The sequence below is a fragment of the Halichoeres trimaculatus genome, unplaced genomic scaffold (genome assembly GCF_033239565.1).
Source record: "Halichoeres trimaculatus isolate MK-OKI-2021-1 unplaced genomic scaffold, fHalTri1.1 fHalTri1_scaffold_8, whole genome shotgun sequence".
NCBI classification, from domain to species: Eukaryota; Metazoa; Chordata; class Actinopteri; order Labriformes; family Labridae; genus Halichoeres; species Halichoeres trimaculatus.
This window is the reverse complement of record NW_027437186.1, coordinates 16,997,112-17,018,385: the sequence shown is the minus strand read 5'-3', so window position 1 is coordinate 17,018,385 and position 21,274 is coordinate 16,997,112. Positions and strand designations below refer to the sequence as shown.

General features: G+C 38.3%; 1 protein-coding gene across 1 annotated transcript in view; it reads left to right on the top strand.

Moving 5' to 3' along the window:
* LOC141794781 (1-phosphatidylinositol 4,5-bisphosphate phosphodiesterase beta-1-like) overlaps nt 1-20,392 on the top strand; it is a 26,452-nt gene extending 6,060 nt beyond the window's left edge. Inside the window, exons 3-32 of the mRNA XM_074675282.1 lie at nt 1-34; nt 1,057-1,197; nt 1,272-1,351; nt 1,751-1,804; nt 2,562-2,637; nt 3,027-3,127; nt 4,761-4,924; nt 5,602-5,748; nt 5,828-5,985; nt 7,209-7,291; nt 7,380-7,464; nt 7,584-7,749; nt 8,672-8,727; nt 10,459-10,555; nt 10,987-11,071; nt 11,389-11,513; nt 12,859-13,013; nt 13,215-13,382; nt 13,476-13,575; nt 13,832-13,936; nt 15,064-15,173; nt 15,268-15,418; nt 15,582-15,635; nt 15,799-15,976; nt 16,122-16,248; nt 16,483-16,559; nt 16,796-16,885; nt 17,037-17,094; nt 17,234-17,320; nt 17,790-20,392. The exon at nt 1-34 is cut by the window's left edge and continues 35 nt beyond it. Coding sequence (XP_074531383.1) covers nt 1-34; nt 1,057-1,197; nt 1,272-1,351; nt 1,751-1,804; nt 2,562-2,637; nt 3,027-3,127; nt 4,761-4,924; nt 5,602-5,748; nt 5,828-5,985; nt 7,209-7,291; nt 7,380-7,464; nt 7,584-7,749; nt 8,672-8,727; nt 10,459-10,555; nt 10,987-11,071; nt 11,389-11,513; nt 12,859-13,013; nt 13,215-13,382; nt 13,476-13,575; nt 13,832-13,936; nt 15,064-15,173; nt 15,268-15,418; nt 15,582-15,635; nt 15,799-15,976; nt 16,122-16,248; nt 16,483-16,559; nt 16,796-16,885; nt 17,037-17,094; nt 17,234-17,320; nt 17,790-17,942 — 3,265 coding nt within the window. The 3' untranslated portion in view covers nt 17,943-20,392. The remainder of the gene's footprint in view (nt 35-1,056; nt 1,198-1,271; nt 1,352-1,750; nt 1,805-2,561; nt 2,638-3,026; nt 3,128-4,760; nt 4,925-5,601; nt 5,749-5,827; nt 5,986-7,208; nt 7,292-7,379; nt 7,465-7,583; nt 7,750-8,671; nt 8,728-10,458; nt 10,556-10,986; nt 11,072-11,388; nt 11,514-12,858; nt 13,014-13,214; nt 13,383-13,475; nt 13,576-13,831; nt 13,937-15,063; nt 15,174-15,267; nt 15,419-15,581; nt 15,636-15,798; nt 15,977-16,121; nt 16,249-16,482; nt 16,560-16,795; nt 16,886-17,036; nt 17,095-17,233; nt 17,321-17,789) is intronic.
* Nucleotides 20,393-21,274: the final 882 nt, after the last annotated feature.

The following is a 21,274-nucleotide window of genomic DNA, read 5'->3' as shown; positions in this document are numbered from 1 at the left end:
TGTCAGAACAGGGAGAAGCACCAAAACAGCCAAGGTACTCTTCTTCATCTTTCACCTTTTATGCACCAAGCTTTTGTGTTTTTTATGTCTGCATTATGCTCTCTGTTAATCCAGTGACCTCACGCTAACCCTGCACTGAACAGTTGCATCATTCTTGCTGATAAAATTTATGTTTTTCTTTAACTATTGATTCTTTTTCCCTTGCATCATTCTTTAAGAGTGACATGAACCATTTTATCCCGTTCTCGTGTAACTTTTTTTTTACTTTGCCATCGTTTAAGTAAATTATTGTAATTTGGATAAAACACTTTATGCCTAGCTTGTCATTATATTTGGTTTTTCTGTCTCAAAGAAGCCTTTTAGGGCCTGGAGCTTGAAAAGTGCTCCATAAAAATGAATCATGGTAAATATATTGCTCTGTCGATGTATGTTTTCAAATGATTTTCAATCATGATTACCACAGCTGCTTCGCAAATCTCCGATAATCTCCTTCATCTGTTCCTCCAGTACCTCTGCATTTATTTATCACACAGAATTGATTTGGGGTTTTTAACACTGCATTCTGCTGCAGAAGAAAAGCTGTGGTAAAACTTCTCTGGTTTAGTGAGAGGAATGGAGGAAAAGTTAAAGAGGGTGTTTTCTGCTTTCCCATATCCTAAACATGGATACACAATAAACATGGTCCAAGGTCTGCCAGTAGCTCTGCCCCAACAGACCCCCAAAGAGCTGGCCAATCAGAGAGAAGCATTTCAGACGGAGGCTAAAATGAAGCTAAAATAGGACTTTTTTTTTTTTTTTTTTTTTTTTGCTATGAATTATGCAAAACTACTGTTGGGGTAACAGAGAGACAGCCCAGAAAAGCAACAAGCACCCCCCTTCAAAAGAGGTTAAAATATAAAATGTTTCAGATTTACTGTATATAAAACAGCAGTTCCCTTTTACACTCTGAGCTTTTACAGCCAAGAAACATGGTACCAAACACTTTGTTCATCTCATCGTGTACACCCAGCATGGCTCTGTCACAGCTAACAGGTTTAACTCCCTGTCATCCAATAGGAGGCTAAGCTACGAGAGCTGCTGGAGGTTGGAAACCTGGTCGGCCGGCTTGAGAACCGCATGGTTACAGTGGTTACGGCGTCAGATCTTGTAAATGTCAATCAGCTGAACTTCATCGCCTCTCAGGAGGACGAAGCCAAGGTATGAAAAATGACTACAGTAGTGGATGATGATGGTGGTGATGATGATAGTGATGAAGGGTCTGTTTTGAATAGGTTTGGTGTGAGGAACTGTTCTCTCTGTCTTCCAACCTGCTGAGCCACAATCTCAACAGAGACCAGACTCTATTGAAAGCGTGAGTAACAATTCAAGAAAATTTATTGTTCATTGTTTTAATTTGTTTTCTTCATAATAAGTCTGGCGTGCGTTGCCACACGCTCAAATTTGACACGATAGTAATACCCACCAACCACCAAATGTGAATCTGAAAATAGGTCGTTATTAAATAAACACTTTGCTTGTGTTTTTCTAACATCTGCTGTTACCAACAGTGTTGGGCTGTGGTAATCAAACTAGAAGGTATGGGATAGGTCAGTTTAGCACCCACGGTTTTGAGTTGTAAATTGTGCAATGTGTGGGTGCAAGTGTTGGTGTAGTGTAGACTTAACACATTGATAAATAATCTTATTTTTTCAAAAAGAGTGACACAAAGATTACTTACAGAGCCTCGAACTTTTGTGTCTCTGTGTTTCAGGTACGTCAAGTTAACTCTCCAGCCAAACACAGAGGGGAAAATCCCTGTCAAGAAGTGAGCTCCTGATTATTATTAACGGTCTTGTCTTTAATCAATGGCTCTGCCTGTGTTCACGTTGAGGCACATGTTACAGTGGATGATTGAGCATGTGAGAAAATGGCTCGAGGAAATCTGCAGGGACACACACAAACTCAAACTTTGCTCTTTCCTGTCCCTCGCTTCCAAAAATACACTTAATTTCACGTGCACATGGGAAAGCAAAAACAGGGACAGGATTCATGAAGGTGCTTAATTCAGCACTGACCTGGTAATAAACCACTGCCAGAGCAGGAGATTGATAATATGAAGGGAAGCTGTATTTTAGAAGGAAACCAGGAGCTGAATTAAGGTCAGTTTATAATCATGGAAGTTGAGGAAAGGCACAGGAATTTCTAAGAGAGCCAAGATTTGAGATGTTTGGGTTTTGGGGAGGATATGATTTCTGTTGAAATAAAACTTGTGTAAGGGATATTTATGTGTGGGTGTGGGGGGTTTATTTTATTAATTTATTTTTATCTTTTGGTATTTTTTTTATTATTTAAATTAATTTAATTTAATTTAATTTTTTTTATTTTATTTTTATTTATTTATTTTTTTTTGGGGGGGGGAGTAAATGGTATTTAAAAGAGTAAGGGTAGGAAATTTTGTGAAGCATAGATGGGTTAATTTACAGGGGGAGGTATTTTAGGAGATTAAAATGTAGGCTTCAGGATGGTAACATGGTGTGGTTTAACATGAACCAATAATGGTGTGATTTTGTTGTCCTTTGCAGCATTGTGCGACTGTTTTCATCAGACAGAAAGAGAGTTGAGAATGCGCTGGAGAGCTGCAAACTCCCCTATGGACGGGTAAACAAAAAAGAAATGGTGTAGTGTTACTGATACTAAACAACAGCCAAAGTTAAATGTAAATCAGTAAAATTTGTCATGCAAACCCCTCTGGAGAACCACATACACATAAAATACACAGTCTTTTGTTAACTTTAGCTTCTTTTGTTTGTGGCTGTGGAGGATGATGTGTTTTTAATGACTTAAGGTGCATGTTAGATTCTCTTATCAAACTGAATCTCTTTTTTTTTTCTTTGAGCACAGTGTAACTTACTAAAGCGCAATAGTCAGAGAAACAAAACAAAAAGAAATTGATACATATTTTACATCATCATTTATTTAAGGAGTAGTTTTCAAAGGAAAATGAGTTCTACTTGTTGAGTTTATTTCCATGTCCTCCTTCATGACAGGGTGACAGTATCAAACTGGAAGACTTGACACTTGAAGTCTACAAGAACTTTTTGGACAGTTTGTGTCCTCGCACTGAGCTCAACAATGTCTTTAAGCTGCAGTAAGTATTGACAACTCATCCTATCCACGTATCGATGTTCAACAAGATGATCCACTCGATATAACTTGTTAAAGTTTTATGTAGTGATTGTGCTTATTTAGGATCAGCAAATTAGCAACAGGACAGTCTTTTTCTAGAAAATGATAAATACATTTTGACCAAATTTGACAAAGCATAATAGGATACAGCATTTTTGTTTCCTTCTTGGTATAAAATACAAGAACTAATCTCATATACCTGCCGTGAGGGTTTTTTTACTGGTTGTGCAACAGATTGAAATTAATGCTGATGACTCTTAATGACCCACAAAAAATAAGAGAATCAACAATAAAATGGACCAATATTATGTGAGATTTTTGACTGAAATCACTTTTAAGAGGTTGTTCTTACATCACAGAGTAAACGGTAAACCAAAGTAACATTTCCTTACATAGTCAACACCAAATATTCACAATGATTGACACAGTCAGGGCATTTGCATGCTGCTGAAGAAATCGAACTATGAGCTTAGTCAGCACAAAATCGGACAGGGCATAGCTTGGTCGACACCTGTAGGAGGAAGTAGATGATAAATAAGGTTGTTACGCTCCAATACAACAAACGAACACCATCTAACGTGGACTGCTGAAAGACAGCAGACTTGTATTCAAAAAAATATCTTGGGATCTGGAGAAAAAAATTGCAGAAGTGAGAACGTCTTTGTCCCTGGGAGGCTAAAAAATGCACGCCAGCCACAAGTTTCTCACAGAAGCTTGAGAGGCACTAACAAACACATCAACATGATCTGTGGATTAAATTTTGATTTTCAAATTTGCTCTGTAAATATGTCAAAGCAGTGACCAGAAAAGCACTCAGAGAGCGCAGACCTCCGCCAAGCATATCATGATTGTCACACAACACTTAAGTCTTACTTTAATGTTATACTCCCTTTCAGCAGACTGTCTGCTACAATTTGGTGTTAGTTGCAGGTTTGTATGATAATTTGTTTCCTGACAGTGTTGAAAATTATGATGAGTCAGAACATATTTCATATTCCGGATCTTAGTATCCAGAATCTTGCCAGGATCTGGATCGTACTTTTACATCTGTCAGAAATTACCGTGACCTGGTCTTGTATTGTTTTGCAAAGCAATCTGACCATTTATCGTGGTGTTATATGCACATATGGTGAAAACAGCCCTATCTCACAATGATGAAGAATCCTTTAAAAAAATCTTGGATCCAGGCGGTGATCAGAATCACCACCAGAATGTAATCACTTTTTCCTTATCCCATTTTGAACATTTCCTAAAAATTTCATGGAGATCTGTTTGTTACTTTTTGAGTTATGTTGTTCACAGACAAACAGACAAACTCTCAAAAGAACAAAACCTTCTTGGTAGAGGTAATGATAGGAACAGCCTGGTAGAGAGACACAAAAATATTAAATTATCTCAACACAAGAAAGCTTTTTTAGAGAAAGCAAGAGTTTTGCTGCAAAATTGGTCGTCTCCTTGCAGCCTTTATTTCCACTGAATGTAATTTGATACAAGAACAGGGTCAAGCTAGTGTAAAAAACAAAGTCCTTTCTAAAGGAATCTGCACAGTTTGTAGAGGCTCTAACCTGAGACCTGACTTTGCTGTACCTCTGTAGAGGAGGGGATGGAGGGAAGCTGTCAGTCGATCAGATGACGGAGTTCATTAATAACAAGCAGAGAGACCCAAGGCTCAACGAAATCCTCTACCCACCTCTCCGTCCTGCGCAGACACATGCTCTGATGGAGAGGTATCAGCATGACCTGGCACTGCTGAAACAAGGTACACACACTCTCTCACACACACATACACACACATAGGATCTATAGACCTTTTCTCTAAATGTGGACATGAGCTGATACCAAAATACTCTTCTAACTCTGCCTACATCCCCCTAGAGTGAGAAAGTCTAAAACAAGCTCGTAAGGTGCTCACATTTGTGCACCAAAAAAAAATTACTTGGCACCTCCTTCGAATCCAGTGCTGCCGCAAGCATGATTTCTTTTTTTGTTATTTCTTTTCTATCCCTCGCACTAAAAAAGAAAATGTATTTTGTCTATTTATAAAAGTGTGAATCAACTCCAAGTGTTATTTTAGGTTTATTGATTTTGCAACAAATCTGTCTCTGGAAGTGGAAATATTTCTTAGATGAAGGAATATGTGTATCATGATTCAACATTTAAAAAAAGACCATGATATAACCGTCAAACATTGTAGACCTTATCTATTATTGAAGCATGTAATCTGAAATATAAAAATAAAGCATCCGGTGTCTTTCCAGAAATAACACATCAATATTGCTTTTCTTTCTCCAAACAGCTCAAAATGAAATGTAGTAATCATAATATGATTACATCAGTCCTGTGATAAATGTAGCTCTGATAGCAACCCTGTTTGAAATTTTTGTTAAATTTGCTTTGATATATATGTTTGTTTGTGTGTATGTGTTTGCTACACAGGTACCATCTCTCTCCAGGCGTTCACCAGTTACCTGTCAAGTGACGAGAACGGAGTTATTCCACCGGAAAAGCTGGATCAGTCTGAAGACATGAGCTTCCCTCTGAGTCAATACTTTATCAACTCATCCCACAATACATACCTGACAGGTATGCAAACACACACACACCATTACTTGATTGCTCTTCAAATGTATGTGACAGTTGTGTTTTCTGTCCTTGTGTTCAGCGGGCCAGCTAGCAGGGAGCTCCTCAGTGGAGATGTATCGGCAGGTTCTCCTGGCTGGATGTCGCTGTGTGGAGCTGGACGTGTGGAAAGGTCGGACCGCTGAAGAGGAACCTGTCATCACACATGGCTTCACTATGACATCCGAGATCTCGTTTAAGGTGAGTAACTTTGAAGGGTCACAAGCCCTTGAGCTCTCAGGCCATGATACTCTACAATACAGTTCAGCAATTCCTTATCTAAAGGCCTGTTTACACACGTTGGTGTATCAACAGAAATGCTCTAAATCTCACTGCTTTTAACACTGTTGCTACTATCACCACTGCAGCTGTTGGTTTAAGTTACCCTCAAGCTGTCACCAACTTAGAAACACTCACTAGCTCTGCTCATGTTGCCTGGATTGCAGGACATGATCTTGCTCCACTTCTCTCTATCAGAAGTTGGGTTTCCATGACACTTTTTCGCAAAATAAAAGCAATATTTTTGAAGTTTGGATAAAGAACAATTGTGCCTTGCTGGTGTTTCCATTATGACCAGAATTGCGCACAACTTGTGTAATGTAAAACATAATGTCCATCCAGACGCTGCACTCATGATGATGCCGATTCTTGAACATTCGTGTTTTTATTCACTGCCCAAACTGTCGGCCGTGTTCACGCTAACTCAAAAAAAGGCAGGAACAAAAAAATGAATGAAGATCATCATCTCCAGTCCACATACTCTCACGCACCCACACACACACCCCCTAGGTCCTGCTGCTCTCTGACCGGCTCACAGCCGTCCTGCTGCCTTCACAAGTGTTGATCAAAAACACAAACAACCCTAACCCTGCATTGAACATATAAATAAGAGCAGAGCTGATAAAATATGAACGCTGGAGTCTGTTTGTGTGGTAGTGGACACGTACGAGGAGCAGAGGGAGGAGCGTTGTTATGACAACGTGACATCTTTTTGCGCAATAGGTGTTTCCATTGCACTTTTTAGCAAAGTTCAGTATCGAAATGTCTGAAAAATCACTTCACGAAAGCGTAAAAACTTTTTATCAAAATTTGAGAGGTTTTTCAAAAATATGGCGTTTCCATTACCATTTCTTTATTGCGATATTTAGGTTTTACGCAATTCTAGGTGTAATGGAAACCCAGCTAGAGATGATAAGGGCTGTTATCCCTCTCAGGCAGTTTCCACATCTGTGTCAGGTTACTGTCATTGTATATTTCCAGACTATGATGAAACAAATGTTTTTTCCACAGTGTCAACAGGCAGTTGTGAAATGTGCCTGAACTCCCTTTCTTTGGCTGATTTGATTTTGTCCGTGTAATCAGTTGAGATGGAAATATTTTGATCTCTTGTTTTAGTTCCACTAACATCATTTTTTCATTTTCAGGAAGTGATTGAAGCTATTGCAGAGTGTGCCTTCAAGACGTCGCCTTTTCCCGTCATCCTCTCCTTTGAAAACCACGTGGACTCGTAAGGATTTCAAGATATAACTTTGAATTCATTAGTCCTTTAACTTATACAAGTGTATCATCTTGTATGATGTCTGTCTGTCTGTCAGTTTGAAGCAGCAGGCTAAGATGGCCGAATATTGTCGATCTATTTTCGGAGATGCGCTCTTGATTGACCCTCTGGAGAAATACCCTGTAAGTAACACAAAAGCTTGTGTTAACATATTTTAACAGTTGACTCAATGAGATGTTGTGAGTGTGATGTCTCAACTAGAATTTTAGCCCTCTCATTTGTTTTGTGTATATATTCATAGCTGGAGTCCGGCGTCCCTCTGCCCAGTCCTCAGGAGCTGATGGGCAAAATCCTCATAAAGAACAAGAAATCCCACAAACCCGCCCATAACACGGACACTAAAAGGCTGGCTGACCAGCCGGCCAATCAGAGCAATGAACCACTGTCTCCAAGCAACAACACAGGAGGTATGAAACAAAGATGAGGAGTTTTCAGCCTTTAACAGCTTGTAAAAGTGCTCAGAAGAAAAACTGCAAAAACAGCGTGGACAAGAACAACATATTGATGAAGAAAAATGAACAATGTATTTTCATACTTTTGTTTATTTATTTTATTTTGTTTAGGGATTTTTTATCCAGAGGAAGCTAGTTTATGTTTATTACAAATAGCACACTTATCTCCGTAAAATTCTATAAAAATCAGAAGACATGACTCAGAGAAAGTGTCACTAAAACATTTTAGTGCACAAAATAATTTTTCCTATATTCTCTTGAGGTGTAGACCTCTCTTTTTTCATCATTTCTGAATTTGTACCAGAACTGCGCCTCCTGCTCTCGCTGTTGTCTTTGATTTTCCCCTGCACCTCATCAGAGATGTCTCACTAATGAGCCGGACATCCCAGAAGAGGTCTGAAGCTCAGAGCAGCAATTAAACAAGAGGTGCTAAGGAGGTGTAGGAGCCTTAATGACACGTTTGATGTGCAAATCCTGGAAACAGGTCTGGGACTGAGAGCCCTGTCTGTAAAGAAAGAGCAGAAGAGTTTGTGTGCTAAAGTTCAAACAAGTCTCTGACCATGACCCTGCAGGCTGTGAATGTGTGAGTGGGCTGAGTGAAAACCTGCAGAGAAGTCAAAGCAGGGAGTTGTTTACAAAACGCTACCCATCTGTTTGGGCTTTATTCATTCAACTCTGATTCATTTCTGTTTTTAGATATTTCATGCATGTCACTCATTGGTTTATTTGTGGATTCCCTGAAGCTGGAGAGGTTTTCTCCTAAGACTGAAGTGTGCATTCTGTTTCTCATCATAGTCTGATCTGAGCACAGGGGAACGTTTGTTATACTGAGAAGAACTGAAAGAGACGATGACTTGTATGACTTTAATTTTAACAGAGATGGAGGCAGAGAGTGAGGAAGATGATGATGATGACGATGATGATGGTAAAAAGGTCAGTGGTGACATCACTGCTGTCGACATCTGTAACTAGTTCAAAGTGTTTTGTATGTGTTTGTGTCGTTAGTTATTGTACGTGCCATTTTCTGTGTTACTTGTACTTTTAATGAAACTGGTCGGTTTCAGGTTGTGTCTGTTTAGTCTTCTTGTTCTTGTTGCTGTTGCTCTTATTTGTATTGTTGATGTCAGTGTGTCTTTCTGTTTTGTTGTCTGGGCCTCAGCTTAATCAATATAGTTTGCTGTTGTTTTTTTATTTATTTATTTTCTAAGTTATTTTGGAGGGGCTTTTCTGCCTTTACTCAGAGAGGCCAGGACAGGAAACAGGGCAAGAATGGGGAGTGACGTGAACCACAGGCTGGATTCTATCGTGGGCCAACCAACCAAGCGTTTGTCTCATAGGGTGCCCAAACTAACTGGAGGTAGCAAATTTAAATGTCTTTTAATCATTCTCAGTTGAGACTCTTAAACATTCAAAAATGTCCTTGGACTGAAGAGTTAAAGTTTCTGAGCCTACGGTGAGAAGGTATGAAGGAAGCAGGAATAGTGTGACAGTACAGGGCAAAACTGTAACCAAGACATAGAGAATAGTCCAGGACACATATTTTATGGTTAAAGAGGCAAAGTTCTTGCACAGTCAGTTAAAACCAAATGAGTTGTAACAAACAAATCTAGTGAGGTCTGATCCAAAAAACAAAATCCAGTGTAAAGGTCACAAAACAGGCAAACGGACGTGAAAAACAGCCGGCTACAGAGCAAAGCACAACAGGGTGGCAATAAGTATGGTAACTAAACTTGGCCATTATACGGGAAGTTTGATTAATTATGTTGTGAGTTCTTTATTCGTTTTTTGTTTGTTGTGCTATTGAACTGAAACGCATTGTTTTTTGCACCAAAATGGGTGTAATGTTATTTCACGAGAAGATTATGTGAGCAGTGTCCCCAAATGTTGCAAATAGGTTAAAGTTTAAAAAAAGAAGTTTCATGGATCTGAGAGGCAGAAATGTAATGTTCACATATGTGGACGCTGGGTCTTAGGAGGATATACAGGCCAGGCCAATAGCAAAAAAGGCAGTCATGTTTAAAAAAAAAGGTAAAAAAAAAAAAAAAGAAAGAAAAAGAAGAAGGAAAGAAAAAGGAGCAAATGGGGGAAGTTAGTTTGATCATAAACAAAAAACAAAACAAAACAGGAGTTCAAAATAATCCAAGAAAAGAAAACAAAACACATGAGAAGATAATATTACAAATAGACAAAACATGACCTGGGCGGTGCTTTGGTCTATGCATGGAAAATAAGGACCAACACACTTACAAAGCAAAAAATGATGAGTAATGTTGTAGACTTCACAGAAAAAGAGGCTGTGTGACACGTTTAGAGGAAAATGATCATATATTTCGAGAAAGCGATAAAAAACAAGTATAAAGACACTTAAAAGATACCAAACAGCCTAGACATCATAAGAAAGTAACAATTACAACAGCTGGATGTGAGTTGGGATAATTTAGCTTTTTTCTCTGGTTGTTGTGTTTGTATTGTCATTTTGTCTGAAGGTGATGCTGTTTGTGCCACTCAGTCATGGAAACTCCTGTAAAAAGTGAATATTTGTCTGTTCTGTGTTTGTTCAACCTGCTTTATCAAACTAACAGCTTTGGCTCCTTACCTGAACAAATACAGCTCACGCTAGTTTTAACATGTAAACTGTATTCATGTGTTTATTTCAAATCTCAGGGCTCAGCTGAGCGGGAGGCGGTGGCCACAGAGGAAATGTCCACTTTGGTTAACTACATCCAACCGACCAAGTTCAACTCGTTTGAAGCATCCAAGAGTAAGAAAAGCAGAGCAGAACTGGCAAACACTTTGGTTGGAGTTGTTTCAAGTCCCAGACGAGTGCTTCAAATTAGAAAATCCTTCATTTCATTTCAACTTAACTACAAAATAAAAAAAGACTTTAATGTGTATGCTATTATAATCTTAGGATTAAATATTAGTAAAAAAGTCGCAGACAAGATTTTCATACATTTAATTTCTTCTGCTTGTTATATTTTTTATTATAATGTAACATGACTTTTGTTTTTAACTTTGGTGTTGTATAATGAGATAGAGAAAAGAGAGAGTCATGTTGAAATCCGAGTAATTACTGGAAAAAGGCTTTGAGTGTGTTTGTGTGTGTGTGTGTGTGTGTGTGTGTGTGTGTGTGTGTGTGTGTGTGTGTGTGTGTGTGTGTGTGTGTGTGTGTGTGTGTGTGTGTGTGTGCAGAGGCAGCCCGCTGTTACCACATGTCGTCTTTCGTGGAGACCAAAGCTTTGGAGCATCTCACAAAGTCACCAGTGGAGTTTGTAGAGTATCCTTGGCAACAGTGACCATAGTTCTACCTCACCATGGCAACCACTTCTGTACTCTGTGTTCCTGCCGCTATTGTTTTATGATGTATAAACCATTTTCTAATTTCAAGAACTGCTAATTTAGCCTAAAAAGTATCTGTGAAAGTGTCTACCAGGTGTAACAGATTGTGTTAAGTCTTTATTGAAGTAACAGAAGTGCCAGAAATAAATGAACAGACTATCAAGAGATAATTATGCAATGTGCACTCACAGTGAGATGATTCTGAGTTTTTGTTTCTACATCTACTGTGATTATTCTTGACATTTTATCCTCCAGATATAATAAATCACAGCTCAGTCGTATCTATCCAAAGGGAACCAGAGTGGACTCGTCCAACTTCATGCCTCAACTCTTTTGGAACGCCGGTTGTCAGCTGGTTGCGCTCAACTACCAAACCATGGGTGAGAGCCCATGACCTCTGACCTTTAGTCTAACCCCAGTTGTAATTTTGAGATGGAGCCACTGGCTACAACATTTTGTTTCAAAAACTTCTCTCCTGCTGGTGATTAAAAGCTTCTAAGGTGGACAAGAAAGACTTCATATTGTCTCCCTGTCGGCTCTGCTGTAGTTTTACATTAGTAACAGCTTAAAAACACTTTACTTATCTCAGCTGGTCTGAAAATCCTGATTTTAGCTACTGTCTGTGTAAGACATCCTCCCCAGCATTCTGGAAGCCTCCCTCACTGCTGCCATGCAAAAAGATGAGTTAAAAACAACAAGTGTGCCCCTTTAATTCATGAGAATCACCAACTTGTGATGTCACAGAGTAAATCTTATTGACCTCGCTAAAATCTTGCATTTCAGACCCACCTGTAGTCTCATCCTGAGACTGCTTTAACATCTTTTAACTCACAATTTGCCCTCATTCATTATTAACATTAGAGCCCGACTGATATGGGATTTTTGGGGCCGATGTCAATACCAATACTGGGGGCAAAAAGAAGCCGATATCCGATATATCGGCCAATATCCAATTTATCGACTGATATCCGATATGTGTGCTGGTATATGTAATAAATACATCGATATACACAGGATAAATACTGTATATGAACACAAATTATGACTAGCTATTAAAAAGTTCCATCTTCCATTTAATGCATGGGACTAAACTAGATTTTAAGAAACAATGTAGCTGCTTTCAAAACATGCAATAAATACAATTACAACAAAATACATTGAAACATTTTAAAAAATTATCTCAACCAAAACAATAACTGGTGAATTTATAAGCCCAGGTTAATCCTGCATGGCATCATAAAGTGAGGCGCTGTGTAGTAGCCTTATATTAATTAACACACAGGAACAGAATCTCTGCGGGGCAAATTTTTTTTATAATCGGCTACACTTTGGCTGATTTTGATTAATTGGTGACAGGCTATAATCGGACCGATTCATCTGGTGGGCCAATTAATCGGTCCGGCTCTTATTAACATACAGCATTTTATTTTAATATGAAAACCAAGTTTTCATTTTGTTGTTTTTCCACTGATCATGAACTCAGAACTCTCATTGTAGGTCATGATGACGGTGCATGCTTAAAGATGATGTTTAACTTGCATCTTTGGCAGTTGTTTTGGCAGTAGTCTAAATTCTCCAACTTTGAACCCAAAATATGATTATTTATCTAATTGTGTTTTTCTAACACCATCTCATAACCATTATTTTTATTAATAGGTGTCATATTACCCTTAGTTTGGACTTACAGCATCTGGAGCCTTCAAATCATTTATTATTTCTTTCCAGATTTCTCCACACAGCTTAATCTCTTCATGTTTGAGTACAATGGGAGGAGCGGCTACAGACTGAAGCCTGAGTTCATGAGACGGCATGACAAACACTTTGACCCCTTCACAGAAAACACAGTGGATGGAATCGTGGCCAACACCCTCTCTGTGAAGGTACAGCTACAGCCTCATCATTTGATAAAATGCTTCTTCTTGATTGTTGCATCTGTTGAGTTTTTTTTATTTGGCTGAACTCTCTGCATTTATGTGCCTCCATTAGGAAACAAACCGCCTACCCCTCCGCTGGAGTAATTGTGTGAATAATTGGCGGGAGACATGTGCTTGTACCCCTTTGACTGTTTCTGTGTCTCGCAGGTGATTTCAGGCCAGTTTCTGACCGAGCGGCGGGTGGGTGTGTACGTGGAGATAGAGATGTTTGGACTTCCAGCAGACACCAGGAGGAAAGCACTAAAGACAAAAACCTCTCAGAACAACAACGCTGTTAACCCTGTGTGGGATGAAGAGCCGATTGTCTTTAAAAAGGTGAGATACAGGAGGAGTAATTCAGTAAAAGCTAATGTGAGGCTACCGCTATCTAACCTGTTAGTCAATGCTGTGACTTAAATACTCTAACAGGTGATTCTTCCAACTCTGGCCTCTCTGAGAATCGCTGCTTTTGAAGAAGGAGGGAAGTTTATTGGTCATCGAATCATTCCAGTGTCTGCCATAAGACCCGGTAGTTATTTCAGTCACATGTATTCCAAATTTGTCAGTAAATGTCTGTTTTGAATTGTTGGAACTACATTTTTTATCTCCGTTAACTCGCACATATTCCTCTTTTTCTTCAAATTATTCCAAAATACTGCTGTGTTTTAATTTTGTTCGTTCATGTGTGATGTTGATGCAACCTTTCTGCTATCTTCTGCATGTTGTGCAACCCCTAAAAACACAATAATTTGACCTCTGAGTTTGTTGGTTTGTGTCTCATGTAGGTTACCGTTACATCGGATTGAGGAATGAGAAAAACCAGTCTCTTATTCTTCCAGCTGTGTTTGTCTATATCGAGGTCAAAGATTATGTCCCAGACACCTTTGCAGGTACGGAATAAGACTTTCACAACACACAGGTTTTAGAGCAGTACATATATTTGTTTCCATTACCTTTGACAACACAAAGTATGCTCAAACAGATGAGGTCATAAAACGATTGTAGTGCTTCTTAGCACTATGATTCAAAGTTTCATATGTTGATGAGGAATCAAGGCTGTGCTCATTCAGAATTCTGTCAATCTGATTTGATGTAGTTTCTAATACAATCTCTAGATTTAAGATGCAAGAAGGAATTGAAGGAATCCTCACCTAAAATGACTAAATTTCTTGTAAAAGTAAAAAAAAAGAAAAAAAGAAAAGCCAATGCAGTGAGAAAAAAGTAGCTTGTTAAGTTCCTTACAACTGAAAAAAAACATATTTTTCTCACACCACTGGAATATCTTTTTACTCCTTGCAACCAATTCAGGCATCTTTTTGTCTCCAATATCTTACCTAATATGGTCAATATCTGAGACACTTTCTGAACTTGTTAGGAAAATATGTCTCATATTATGTCTTATAAGACAATTTTGACTTAAAATAAGACATAAATGTGTCCTCAGATTTCAGTTTTTACAGTGTAATATGCTTTATCAGCCAAGAAGCAGTTGCAGAAAGTCACTATTGTTCTCCATGAACTGCTAATCTGGGTTTTTATTTGTTTTTCTGTTTATTTGGTTTGTTTGTTTTCAGAGGTGAAGTCTTCCACAGATGATTCAGCTCTCTGAACAAACCCAGTGATCGATGATCAGATTAAACAGAGTCTCATTTTATAGGGTTTAGATGATAACAAGGATTCAATCAGCGTCAAGCAGCTTCAAAAAATTAAGGGATGAGCTGAATGCACATTTAGGAGATCACTCCATTGATGCCCAAACAGATGACTTCCAGGGGGAAGCCCTGCAAAAAAATTACTAAACAATTATTGGGCTGTCTCCTGTGAACTGTATTTAGTCTTATGATGCTAAACTCTGTTGAGCCACCAACCGAAAAAAAGAAAGAAAAAACCATCAACACATATGTAGTAGTATTATCTTATATGTGTTTTTTTATCAATAAAAGCAGGACTATCTTACCCTTTTAACACGTTACGTAATATCTTGAGGCACCTGTTTTTCTGTTTAATTTATCTCTAGATGTGATAGAAGCTTTGTCCAACCCTATTCGATATGTAAACCTGCTGGAGCAGAGGTCCAAACAGCTGGCAGCTCTGACCGACGATGTAGAGGAGGAAACTCAGGTGGAGGTCAGTTGTGTTTGTGCGATTATTTCTGTTTTTGACCCGGAGACAGAACATTGAGCCTGAGCTCCGATTGATTTTGTTTCATTTCTTTCTTCAGGAAGAAGCAGAAACCACTACAGAGCGCAAGAACGATGTGAAATCTGTTCCACTGGAGAACGGACTCAGCCCTGCCCCTGGCCCCACAGGTCACACACCCATCGCCACGACACCTAAGGTCGCTACAACCAATCAGCAAGCAGCTACGACAGGTAGTATTAACCTGAGGGCAAAGACTCATACACACTCATGCAGTGACTTTTAAAGTGTCTCAAATATGAAACAAGTACTGTTTGTTAAATTGAATTTAGTTCTTGGAGTTGTGTTGATATTCTGGTTAAATTTATCTGTTGACTGTGATTTTTTTATTTTTAGAAGCAGCAAAACCTGCTGCAAAGACTGAAGACCTGGTGTTAAGTGTTTTGATAGGTCAGTATGAACATGTTGCAGTCCAATTATTTCTTGAGTTTAAGATTTGGCTTGAATCATTTTTAGAAGCTTAGATAAACCCTCACCTCACCCAAAAATTGTGGGGAAAAAAATCAGAGAAAGACTTAATTAGAGTATTCTCCATTGGTACCTGTGCTAACAGATGTCCCATCATGCACCATGGAGAGTCTGCAGCAGTCAAAGGTTTACCAGAAAGAGCAGCGACGACAGTTTAAGGAGCTGAAAGAGTTAGTGAGGAGGCACCAGAAGAAAACCTCAGAGCTCCTCAGAGAAATCAACAACAAATACAAGAAAACAGTCCGACAGTGCAGCAAGAACAGGTAAACACAGGATATAGTTTCAATAACTGTATTCATGAAATCACTTTGTGTTGATTATCAAGTACAGATTTACTGTGTTCTTTGTCTAAGGCATGTGTGTGTGTGTGTGTGTGTGTGTGTATGTTTATGTGTGTTTGCTTATCAGGAATTCAGACAGTGAGAAAGAAGAACGCCTGCAGCAGCTGAGTGAAGAGCAGCAGCAGCAGCTTCTGGCTCTGAGGCAGGAGCAGTACTACAGTCAGAAATATCTACAGAGGGAGCACATTAAAATGGTAAAAATGCTGCAGACCGTTACTCAAGCTCCTAGCTCGCATCTGAGATCCTACTTATTCAATACTCCTTTTTTGTGTCTTTGATAAAAGAGAATTGAAACTTTGAAACAACTGAATTGAAACAACAAAGTTCAAGTTCGTCGCGATTAGTTTTATGTTCATAGGCTTTGTGTGACTTTTGCACCTTTATCATAAATATGACCAAAAGTAACTCAAAGTCTCTCTTTTCTTCAGCTGACAGAGCGACTCAGCAGTCTGGCTGAAGAAAGTCACAACACACAGATGAAGAAACTCAAAGACATCTGTGACAAGTAGGTTAAACATTTTGAACAGTAAGCACATAAATCAGGAGTTTCATCTCAGTGGGGGACTACAAGAACAGTTAATTGTCACTTTTGTTTTAGTTCTGATTTGATAAATAAACAAACACCCCCTTATGAAATAAGTTCCACATTTGCTACCACCTGCAGCAAATTTCACTGATTTCAACATTCTGAACCACTTTTTTTGAGCCTCCCACTGACTAATGTCTGCCCTGCTGCTGTAGGGAGAAGAAAGAGCTGAAGAAGCTGATGGATCGAAGGAGAACAGAGAAGATCAACCAAGCAAAGACTAAAGAGAAACATCTGGCTGAAGAGTACGGTCCATAAATACACACACACACAATGCACCTCACAGTAAACACCTGCTGTAGTTCCTCATCTACTCCCTGAACTGGTCCATCAAGCTAGACTTGTCTCTTGGGATTATATGTTTTGTTCCACCCCCATGTATTTGTGTGTTTCCAGGGAGAAGATTGAGATCAATAAATCCTACGTCAATGAAGTGGTCCAGAACATAAAGCGGGTGAGGAGATGAAGAAAAATGTGGGCTTAAGCAGCCGCAGGGGTTCTCGTTTTAAAAACTGCAAAGACCGGGATTTAAAAATACGATAAGTCTTTGGCTCCTGCATTTAGTCTCAGTCTGGTTGTTTTTCTGTCTTCAGATGGAGGAGACTCAAGCTAAGCGTCACGATCAGCTGGTGGAGCAGCAGAATGAGCTGCTGCAGCAGATACAAGACCTGAAACCAAAGGTATGATTCAAAAAGAAGCTTTACATTATTTACTGTTTTTTCTGAAACACATTCATTTTCTATTTTGTTCATTTCTTACCAGTTGACAAACTCTGTATATGATTGCTCTAAACAGCAAGAACTTTCTTATTTTGGCTCCAAGCTGGTCGCTGCTATCTGTGGCTCAGCTCTGTCAAGGCAGGAGGTTGAGTGATGTAATGTACCCCCTGGCAGCCATTATGGATCTGTAAAACAGTTGGCAGCGTGGTTGACAACAGCTGGTTGCCTCTCTAAATGTACAACCCATCTGTCCAAACAGTAGACAATGAGCAAGGCAAATCTTGGTGTTTTTGAATCTTAACGGATCCATCTGCAGCTCCTCAAACTGGTTCTGGGTTTACATAATCTGAGTTTTATCTGTGAAAGAAGCTCATATAAGGGAATGTCAGCCATCATTCATGAGAATCACATTTCTCTTGCTTGTCTGTAGTTGCAAGGAGTCGTGGAGGCTGATTTTGTGGAGAAGTTTGCATGTTTACCCGGAGAGATTGAAGAATTCCTGCAGGACAGGAAGACAGAGGTTCGAGGTCACAGCAAGTCCCGCTCATCTACGCCGCATGACACTCTGTCAGAGGAGGACTGAGGGGGGAAGGAGAGTGAAGAGGAGGTAGCAAGGCATGGAAAGTACTCTGGTTCAAAATACAAGGATGGGAGAAGGGCAAAAAAGATTTTAAAGACTGTTACTTTTCTTTTTAATGGAAGAATGCTTTACTAATTTACATTTTAATCCCTTTCAAGCATGCACTCTGCTGCTCATCAGCATTCAACCAGAGCTCATTTAGTCTTAGTTCTGTTATTTCAGAGGAAAACTACCAGACAGTTTATACTGCATGAATTCTATCAATCTATCTATCTATCTATCTATCTATCTATCTATCTATCTATCTATCTATCTATCTATCTATCTATCTATCTATCTATCTATCTATCTATCTATCTATCTATCTATCTATCTGACAGTTTTTGCAATGGTTCATTTCTAGTCATACATTTAGACATCAGTGTAAAAATAACAATCTCTTTTGTATACACAACATTTTGCGTACACATACGCACATTTTTCTGTAACAACTTCTTAAAGCGCTAGAGATACAAACACCCAGCCCAATGTCAAAATGTTGATGTGTTAATCTTGATTTTTAACAGTGAGCGAGCATAACAGTCTGATATTTCAAAGCACTGAAGGCTCCATCATCACCCTATCATTACTGGCCTTTTCACACATGGACTTCCTGACGCCTTCTTGATAACTTCAGGACATTTAAGCTCTGGTTTTTCAGAAACTTGTTGTCCAAATTTGAGTTTTACAGCAGGAGATCATCAGCAGGAGTACTCAAAATATATTCTACTCCACTTTAGATTTGGAAAAGTAAATTTGTAGGAGTGAAGTACATGTGTGAAAGGTGCCTTTAAAAAGTGCTCTGTTGTACACACTTCTAAACTTGCAAATATTACTGATTGCACATTGCTCTGTCTTGCTGGAAGTCACTGGGTTTTCTTGTTGTAATAAAGCAGGAGGACCTCCTGGTGTCCTGCTTTTTGTACCTGAATTTGTTCATCACGTCAGGCAAGGCTCAAAATAAGAGAAGTGATGTAAATTTAGAAGTCGCATTACTTTACATGGCAAGACAGGAAGATGTCGACGCACAAACAGAAGTAATGTTTTTGTGTTTCAGGTTGTTTGAAAAAAGTCTTTTTTCAATCAGTTTTGTGTTGCATTAATGCTTTTACAATTCTATATTATTCAGTTCAAGGGCATTTTATTGAGCTGCTTTTGTAACAGGTTGTTCACCTCTATCACAGGTAAGACCTTAGAACAGCTTTGAGTGCCAAATAAATGAGCTGAGTGAGATTACAGAGGAAAACAGGCACACTGCAGAACTCTTTGTATATTGTATTTTACACATTTTATTCTGTTGTCAACCGATGGATCATTTACTGAGTCCTAATAGCTTCATTATGCACTTCTTTATTTATAAAATCATTTGTTTATTTATATTCTTTTGGGGGTGAATTTAAGCTAATTTTTTGTTAAGTTATTAAAAGGAAACAATATAGCATGACTGTTAGATATTTTTGGACTAAAAAGTTTTTTTTAATCTGCCAATGTTTAATGGATGGATTTAAACAGCTATATGAATGGATAATATATATATATATATATATATATATATATATATATATATATATATATATATATATATATATATATATATATATATATATATATATATATATATATATATATCATCCATTCATAAAGCTGTTTAAACATAGTGATTTACATAGAAAGAGTTTTCTGATCAAGATGAACAACTTCCATCCAGTTCCCTCTTTACTGCTGCACTGATGCTCTGACAGATAGATGTCCTGTTAAATGTGAAGGAGCCTCAAAGTCTGCATGATTTGTTTGTTTTAATGTGAAAGTTGTTTTGACATTCTGATGATCTATTTATTTGTTCATTGTTATTTTCATGATAATATTGAAGGACCAAGAATGAGGACTATTTATAAATCTGTTTACGAGTGCAGAGCTTTTGTACAAACTGTAAAGTGAATGGCACTCATCACTCTTTGTACAGTGATCTTCCAGAAAATATCTGTTGAAATATTTTCCATGTTTTTGCTTTTCTTCTGGACTTATTTAACTAAGGCTTAAGCTGTGTTCAACAACCTTTTTTGCAGGGAACCGATTGAGATTGAACAATCTTGGCCACGGCCTGTACCTGACCTCGTAAAGGTAGATTGCACTGCAATTTCCATGGCAATATTTTAGACTCAGCTGCTAACTCAGTTTCCAACACTAGAGTACCTCACTATTCTTTCTCCACTTTAGATTCAATTCTCTGTTCAGATCATGTTTAAGTCTGCAAGTGGCTGAGGTTCTCCAACAAAATGCCTTGTTGAACGCACCCTGCTTTAGTGATCAAACTGAGCATGCTTTATCGTCTTGGATTTTTTGCCAGGTGACTTGTTTCTTGGTTTTCTGAATGCTATTTTAAATTGAAGACTATTAAAACATTTGATCAAAAATGATGTGTTATCACTTTATATTGCTTACAATCCAGTCTTAAGCTCTCCATGTTAACTTTGATGTGAGGAGGTAATTGCTGTTGTTAGTCTCATCAAAACAAGCCAACCACATTAAGATGAAACTTTACTGCTGCTGTTATTGTGTGTGTGAGCACGATAATGTGGGCTTTCACATTGTACTGAAGCTGTGAGGGAGGAGGATTGTGGAGGAGGGTTTTCAAGCTAAGAGATAATCTGTCATATTTTTGTTGGACAACAATGAAGCTCAAGATGTCCTTAACATCATGTAAGCTTAATAACAAGTTGCAGAATGCTTTTTCTTTTTTGTGTGGGTGGTTTACCTTAGCCAACATTTAACTGGGCGACATGTTTGAAACGTTACTTGTTGTTAATGCCACACTAGTGAAATCCCTTTTTCTATTCAGGAGTCATTCTTTCAAGTAGTTTATGTTGACATGACAATCTCAGTGGTGGTCTCTGTAGAGGTATCTGTGAAAGAAGTGGTAACAACATATTTGTTTGTTTGTTTGTTTGTTTTGTCTTTGTCAGTAATTACTTAAGATTGTTTTAGTACTGCATCTTTTAGTTTTATTTGGCCCTAAGACCAAAGTGGTCTCTTCATTGGTGGTCATCTGTCTTTTAAAACTGCTTTTACAGGTGAGTTTAGGAGAAAGTCTGTTGTTTATATTTGCTGCTTTAGTTATATACTACAGTATGTTAGACATATGATATATTAGCTTAGCAGGGGGTTCTTTCACAGGGAGGCTAAATGTTAGTTAGTGCCATGTTGAGAAACATTTTAATGGGGTAGCAATACACACTTAATATTTTAAGTTTGTAAATGTATGCAAATTTGAAAATAGAAACAAACAGATAAAACAA